The sequence below is a fragment of the Lactuca serriola genome, chromosome 5 (genome assembly GCF_051521515.1).
Source record: "Lactuca serriola cultivar US96UC23 chromosome 5, Lser_US96UC23_V15, whole genome shotgun sequence".
Lineage (NCBI taxonomy): Eukaryota > Viridiplantae > Streptophyta > Magnoliopsida > Asterales > Asteraceae > Lactuca > Lactuca serriola.
In genome coordinates this window covers 269,000,637-269,008,440 of record NC_136412.1, presented here as the reverse complement: position 1 = coordinate 269,008,440, position 7,804 = coordinate 269,000,637, and the positions used below count along the sequence as shown (strand labels likewise).

Sequence of the window (7,804 nt, the reverse complement as noted above, 5' to 3'; positions counted from 1 at the left end):
CTACATTTATGTTTGTCTTTATGACATGTAAAAATGCCATTTCACCATTTAAAAAAAAATATTAAGTAAACCTTATAATATTAGTTAAACTTTTATAATTTTTATTAAATAAACAATTTCACAGTATAACGATAACAAATGAAAATAGAATCCTCTCAAATAAATGAGGGTTTTTTTTGTCATTTGTCATATTCTCATTCAATTTGTCAAATGTCATTTGTTGTTATTTTGAAATAATTTTTTTTCCACATATTATTTTATAAGTTTTTTTATTTTATTAAATTTTATATAATATTTTAATATAATAATTGCAACAAATATAGTAATAAGTGAAAATCAATTTCGTTAATAAACTTATCTTTTAAATTCAAAATTTTCAAAAGACTAAACTGTACAAATAGTCATTATGGTTTACTTAAAATTGACACTTTGGTCCAAAAATATTTGGACTAGCACCACAGGTCCAAAATTTTTATTTTGTTGTCACTTTGGTCCAATTTGTTTTAAAAATATTTAAAATGAAAAATTTACCTTGATATTTTCTTTTTCAAAATTTTAGTTTATTTAAATGTTTTTTTATTAAAAGAAAAAAAATTCTCTCCCTCTCTCTCAACGATCTCTCTCTGTCTCTCTCTCCCCTTCTCTCTCTCTCTCTACGATTTTATGTGTGTTCCTCAACCAAATAATCAAAGATATGAGGAGATTTTTGTAGAAATATATTTTCATGTCTGAGTTTATGTTATATATTTTTAGAAAGCCCATCATTCCAAAAATCAAAAATGAAAACCCAATTTCAAGAATATATACATTTCCAGAAATCATTAAAAAATAAGAGAAATCAAATGTGTGTTCTTCAGGAAATGATTTTTCTTTTTAATCTTCAAACCAAGAATAGAATCGAATATCTAAGGAGATTTTTACAGAAATATGTGTTCATCTCTGAGTTCATGTTCTTGATTTTTGAGAAATCCACCATTACGAAAATGAATAAAAAAAACCCAAATTCAAAAAAAACCTACCACCGAACAACCCAAGATTTCAAGAACCTAGATAAAGATGAAAAAACAAGAACAATCAGGTGAAGATGAACACATACGTATCTTCGAATCTGGACACCATTAAAAACGTTGATCTAGGGTTCTGTGTGTTTTTTTTTTTTTTTTTTTTTCCAGATCATCGGTTCTTGAGTTTCAATGTTTTTTTTTCGACTCTAATCTGCTACACCACCATCTAATGACTGAATGATCGTCGAGAAGTGCAACTTTTGAGCCGATTAACTAATAGAAGCTTTGAACGCAAATTATAGGGTTGGAGACTCAACTGGAGCAAGCTCAAGGTGAGCTCAAGATTCTTAAAGATGTGATGGAAATCGAAAACTCAAAGTAACAGCCGATGAAGGTCATCAGACAGATTTTCAGATATCTTTCCTTTCTTTTCCCGTCGTTACATTATTGAAGAATCCACATCTAGATCAAGATCCGCATGTATGGATTTTAGGTTGATTTCTGAATCTGCACCTAGATCGATTTCTTGGGGTTTTTTTTTTATATTGCTTTATGGGTTTTTGAGAGACGATGATGGAATCATGGAGAATAGATCCAGAAACTCCAGAATCTGGTTTGCACAAACCCATATCGATTTAAGAAGGAAGAGACGAAGAAGATGAAGTGTTCTTCTTGGGTAAAAAGAAAAAAGATGTGGGGAGAGAGAGATAATTTTTTTATTTTATTAATAAAAAATATTGAAAAAGAATATATCAATGGTAAATCTGTCATTTTAAATACTTCTAAAACAAATTGGACCAAAGTAGCAATAAAAATGAAAATTTTGGACCTGCGGTGCTAATACAAATATTTTTGGATCAAGGTGATAATTTTGAGTAAACCACACGAACCATTTGTACAGTTTAGTCTTCTCAAAATTAAAGTTTATTAGTTTCTTTTATTTATTTAAATTATTTTTTTTTAATTTAAAAGATAAAAATATTTTTATTATAATAATTCATTATTTTTTTTTATTTTTAAAAAAATTTAAATTCCTCAAATATTTTGACATTTATATATAATATTATAAAAAAAACAATTTATAGTCTATCAACGTTAACCCAACAACCGCACACATATAACACTAGTCACTAGGTCGGTTTTGTAGTAAAAATGCATTTTTACCCATTTCTATTTTAAGAAAAACAAAAAGGGGATAGACTTTCTCCCATAACCAAACACCACCATATCTTTTCACCCTATATAAATCACCTCATACAAATTCATCTGCCATTGCCAAAACACAAAATCAACCAAATTCCATCTCAGTTCAGAGGTTTTGTGATGAGTTTTATCGTCGGAAGATTGGCGGCAGGCAAAGAAGGCGCTTACTTCTTACAAGAATCCAAGCACGCCGTCGGTCGACTCGTTGAAAAAACCAATAAGTCCACCACTGCCGCCACTAATCGTCCTCCGGCGCCCACAATTCATGAAGTCCCTGACAACCAAAGCGATATCCTTCCGGAGATTTTGAAGCATAATTTACCGTCAAGGATTTTCCGACCACCTTCCGATTCGACGCTGTCGAATGGATCCAAGTGGCTTCTCAACTCCGATGAAAGCAACGGCGTCTCTTCTGTATCGCGTGATGCTATAAACCCTCTTAGGGCTTACGTATCCCTTCCCCAAGTTACTTTTGGACCCAAAAGGTACTTCAGTTTTGCGTACTCTGTTAGCCTTACATATAACTCGCTCGATTTTTGGACAAACGTATGTAATTTCGAGCTTAATGTTAAATGAAGCATTTGATTTATTTTCTCAAGCTCTAAATCATATGGTTTTGCTTTCTGGAATGCAAGAACATTATGAAATCTCATTAAAGAAGATAATTAACTTTGTGTTTCAGTAAATCCCGATAAGCCTTGTTGTTTTAGGAACCATGGTTTTCAGTTTTCAAATCGATCTCTGAGGTTTTTATCTTACTTGCAGATGGCAGTTTCCTAACACAGAGCATTCATTTTCTCCTTCAACAGCAAATGAGCTGCGTAATGACAAGTACACCCCGATTAATCCTGAGAAGTTGAAGGCTGCAGCTGTTGGATTATCACAAAGTAGGTTTCGCTTCATGTTTTCATAACTTGTTCATCTTTCACTCACTCACTAGATGACTTCATACTGATGCATAATCATTACAAGTTCTGAAACTGAGATTTGCTGTTTGTAGTATTTGTTATTATATTGATTGAAGAACCTTATCTTTTTTGAACCCTAGTTGCAAAAGCATTTGCTGCTGCCACTGTTATTATCTTTGGTGGAGCCACATTGACTATTGGACTTGCAGTTTCACAGCTTGAGCTACATACAGTAAGTGATATTTTTGCAGTTTCTTGATCTTTAAAGTTATTGATTATCTGTGAAGATTACATTGTTGACATTTCAATGAACTTTTCATGTGTTTTTCAGACTGATGATATTCGAACCAAAGGAAAAGATATCATTCAACCAAAATTCGAATCAATCAAGGAACAAATGGGCCCTTTAAGAACTTGGGTATGTTAAAATATCAAATAACTTTTCGCTAAGATTTTTAATTAGTTTACTAAAGTTCAAATCAGTTTAATGTGGTTTACAAAATTTTCAGGCAGAAGGAGTAGCTAAGGAATGGCATATGGAGAAGAAGGAAGACATTAAAGAGAAGCCTCTGATTAAAGAGCTTTCAAGAATGTTGGGTGCCAAAAGATCTACCTAATAAGTCAAAAGTCAGTAGATTTCTTCTACTTTGTTATACATGCCTATGATCATTTTTGTAAATAAGTTCAATGAATAACTAATTTAGTCAATCTTGTTGTATACTTGTATCATATGTTTACACTATGCTAGAAAAGCATTTATTAATATATAAACTCATGTTTTACACTTTAAATAACCACAAATTTGATACTATTGCCTTTGGTTCTATGTACTCTTGGTTACTTCTTCACTTTCAAATTTGTAGTCTAAACCAGCTCCATATTTCCATGCTTCAAGTTTCCTATTCCATTTGTACTTTGTCTCGGTTGAAAACGTATCAATCACAGGCCTATCAGAAAGTTAAAAATTTGGTATAATCATCTTACAATGTAAAAGACATATTATATAATAATTAATAAATTATAATTATATGAAAGATAATACCTTAATAATGGGTCAATGAATATGGAAAGAAATGTATAAGAACCCAAAAGCGAAAAATGTCCTAGCCAGTCTATGAGTACAGGTAACCCAACCTGTTAAACCAAACCATGGTTAAGTTAGTTTATAAATCTGATGTTCTTTTAGTGAATATAAATATATAAAATTATTACCTGTTTAAATATTGAAGGAAGGATTTGAGGTTTGGTTAGCATAACTAGGCCTAGTGTCTTCACGAGAGGACCAAATTGTATAACATCTTGAAGAAACGGTCTTAACACTGGTTCCCCTAGTCTCTGAGGAAATGCTATGAATAATTAACCATGGTTAATATGGCGAGTTAAAAGCTAGAAAAGGTTCATACCTGCATGCTGATGAAATTGGCATGGAGAAGGTCGTTGATGAAATCTGGTGGGACCCCGGCTTGTTTTCTTGCTGACATGGCTCTTTGGAATAACCAAGATGCACTTAAGTTTGGCTGAAAAAAAAAAATATATATATATATATATATATATATATATATATATATATATATATATATTTTATTATATTAAACTAAAACAGTAATATTAATTTAATTAGGGTTTATTGGGGAGGAAATGGGGACCATGTATGGATTTAATAACGATAGATTGTCAGAATCCAGGAGATTGGAACTGATAGCTTCATGTATTCCTGACAAAAAAAAGATGAAATGAATGATAATCATGGAGGCTGGTTTGACTTTGACTTTTGACTTTTGACTTTTTAATTACCATTTGATATTCTTCCAAGGTGTCTAGTCAAACTCCCGAAACCACCAAAGGAAACTGGAGACTGTATTCCACTTGCATCACCAAACTGTAGAACACGATTGAAAGCTGCTGGCAGTGGACTGCAGATTCATTTCTCCACAATGAATTAAAATGAGAAAAATTAGATTTTTATACTATATGGGAAAAAGACAAAAAGAAAAAGATTTTATCAGATTGCATTTTTTTTACTTACCTGTCACGATAAGTTGGGAAAATTCCATATATAACCCTCAGAATCTCTAGATCATCCAACGAGACTTCCTGGGTGGAAGTGGAAGAAGATCAAAATCTTGGGTATCAATCAGTAAATATTAGCATGAAATCAAGAGACGTCTATTTTTTTTTTTTTAATTAATAAATGTTACCTGGTATTTTGGCATTAAATCCCAATAATCTTCTAGTAAATCTTCAAGTTTAGGGCTAGTAGGTTGTGGATCAATGTAAGTGAACATGTAAGTAGTTCGATCCAACGGTCCAGAACCAGCAGGGAATGCCTGTTGTTGGTTTACCAAAAAACATTAATTCAATTAGTATTTTAATCCAATTCCAAATGATAATTAGTGAATTACCTCCCAAAAGTATTGTGCTTGAGAGTTTCCAACTGGCTTTGCTTCTGCACTGCTATAAATGACATCGCTTCTAGAATTTTCCTTGAAACCACGACAACAAGAACCAACAACAAGGCAAACACCATCCGGCTTCCTGCCACCTCTGATCTGTTGTTTATTTATTATATTACTATTATGCTTCTACTAAAATCAGCTTCTTATATTATGTTTAATTATAATCGGAAGAAAAAAGAAAAGAATTGTTTTAGTTTTGTCATAACCTGTTTTAGCACAGGCGAAAAATTCCCCATTGCATCAATTATGAGACTAGCTGACAAAATCTTTCCCTCCATTAGTTCCAATACCTTCAAAACAGAGTCAGTTATCAATATTCATCAACCAAAGCTTTTTATTTAAGCAAATAGGTAATAAAGATCTTACTGCTGTATCTTGATAAACATTTATGCTAGACACACTGCAGCCCTCAAGGACTACTCCACCAAGTGAATCAAATCGCTTCCTCATAATATCTATAAGTTTTGCAGGCCTACAATATATATAAACCACTAAATCATGAATTAATTAATTATTTATTATAGAAGAAAAAACTCAAATGAAAAACTTACGAAACACCAAGATTAAGAATGTTTTCAACCCATATCTCCCCTTTCCTCTCAAATCCACATCTGTTCTGCAAATTAGAAATAACAAGAATGAATGATCTTTTGAGTTTAAAATAAATAAACCAATTAAAATTTTGTTAACTGAAAGCTGGATGCTATTGTAATAAAGTATTATTTTACGGGATTAAAAACTGAAGTTGTGGCCTCTTCAATGTCATCTTCTGTTAAGATGCCAACTTCAACAAGTTCCAGGAGCTCTTTCTTTGATATATTCCACTCTTGTTCCCTCTGATATTAATCCAACCAAAATGTCAATAGCTTAATTCACTTAAAATTAAAAAAAAAATAGCACACAAGAAAGCACATAGTACATACATACCCCTTTTAGTAAGTTCCTTTCCACCACTCCAACACGGAGGCCTTTCAAACTTAATGCAGTGGCAATGAAGATCCCTAAAGTACCTCCACAAACCAACACATCAAATTTATCCACTTCATTCATGTCATTATCAAACAATCCAAGGGTATTTGTCACAATTTTTTTGGGTTCTTGAATAGCTGCTGCAATGCAATTCACATGTAAATTTCATATTAAATTTTGCCAAATTGTGGGAAAGCATAACATTGAATTGATGATGGTATTGAAATTAACTATCGACCTGTTTCAGCAGAGCAGATAGTAGACCACAAATTATCCAATCTCTTTAAAGCATCATAAGAGTATGCCCCACCAGCTCCTCCAACTTCCCCACCTACTGAAATGCTCTCCATTATCCTCTAAAAGGCAAGGGAACCGAATTTTAGACACATGGTTCAGCTAGGACGAATATCAAACACCTTGTGTGCAATATATTATACAAACGGAACTGAGGATTCAGAAGCAAGAAATGTGTACCTGAGTTCTTGAAGAGGCCGCTCTTAGTTGCAGAGATAGCTTCTTTGATCTCTGGATATTATTGTAAACAGAAGGGTGTAGAGAAAAGCCATTGCCATTGAGGTTGGAGCTGGATGGGTGTGGTCGAAGCTGAACTTGAATCACAACCATCATACGGTGTTGGTGTTACTTTCTTCTACGGGAGATGTATTTGAAATCCGAGTTTATTATTCGAGTACATGACATTTGTTCGGGATCATTCAATTGGATGTGCCAATTGGATATGCGTAGGAGCATGGTACACGTTAAAGTTAAAAGCAAGCCAATCCATATTATGAGATTTCACACCCTCAAGTTTAAAGATAAGGCTTCATATGCCCAATGGTTATAATATATGTCTAGAGTACCCTCTCCAGGTGGTTTACTTATCAATTTACACCCTCAGTTTGTTTTGTGGTGAATATTATTGCAAACATATGAAGATCGAATTGACAAAAAGTAAACCACTTGGAGGTGTTATTCTAAACACTTTCAAATAAGTTATTAACAATTGAGGGGAGCAAAATAAGCAGCTCCACATGGCCTAATTTTTTTATTATATATCTTTATTTAAAAATAAAAACTTAGAATAATAATAAGGACCCGTTTTTCTTGTTCGTCCTAAGCTTTTAAGGATACTTAATTTTTCAGGACCGACCTTGGTTATAAACCACCTTCAAATAAGTTATAAGAGGAAATAACTTATCTAAATTATTTATATAAGTCAATAATCACTTTTTATTTATTCTATCTAAACACTAAAAAAATGATT

The 7,804-nt window shown here is 32.5% G+C and overlaps 2 protein-coding genes across 3 annotated transcripts; one reads left to right on the top strand and one right to left on the bottom strand.

Moving 5' to 3' along the window:
- The first annotated feature begins 2,236 nt into the window (after positions 1–2,236).
- Positions 2,237–3,899, top strand: LOC145054266 (coiled-coil protein). Its single transcript, XM_079002419.1, has 5 exons — positions 2,237–2,692; positions 2,973–3,094; positions 3,256–3,347; positions 3,447–3,533; positions 3,625–3,899. The coding sequence occupies exons 1-5, from the start codon at positions 2,328–2,330 to the stop codon at positions 3,730–3,732; spliced, it is 774 nt and encodes a 257-aa protein (XP_078858545.1). The 5' UTR covers positions 2,237–2,327; the 3' UTR covers positions 3,733–3,899.
- LOC145054265 (Lycopene beta/epsilon cyclase protein) lies at positions 3,847–7,281 on the bottom strand. 2 transcript variants are annotated; one of them, XM_079002417.1, is made up of 16 exons: positions 7,015–7,281; positions 6,779–6,896; positions 6,499–6,680; positions 6,300–6,407; positions 6,123–6,187; positions 5,938–6,043; positions 5,778–5,861; positions 5,518–5,664; positions 5,314–5,442; positions 5,142–5,209; positions 4,910–5,028; positions 4,762–4,829; positions 4,519–4,632; positions 4,328–4,450; positions 4,158–4,249; positions 3,847–4,062 (listed from the first exon to the last, which is right to left on the bottom strand). In XM_079002417.1, the coding sequence occupies exons 1-16, from the start codon at positions 7,165–7,167 to the stop codon at positions 3,939–3,941; spliced, it is 1,800 nt and encodes a 599-aa protein (XP_078858543.1). In that variant the 5' UTR covers positions 7,168–7,281; the 3' UTR covers positions 3,847–3,938. The 2 variants fall into 2 exon arrangements, with proteins under 2 accessions (XP_078858543.1, XP_078858544.1); XM_079002418.1 differs by having other exon boundaries at positions 6,499–6,677.
- Between the last annotated feature and the right edge of the window lie 523 nt (positions 7,282–7,804).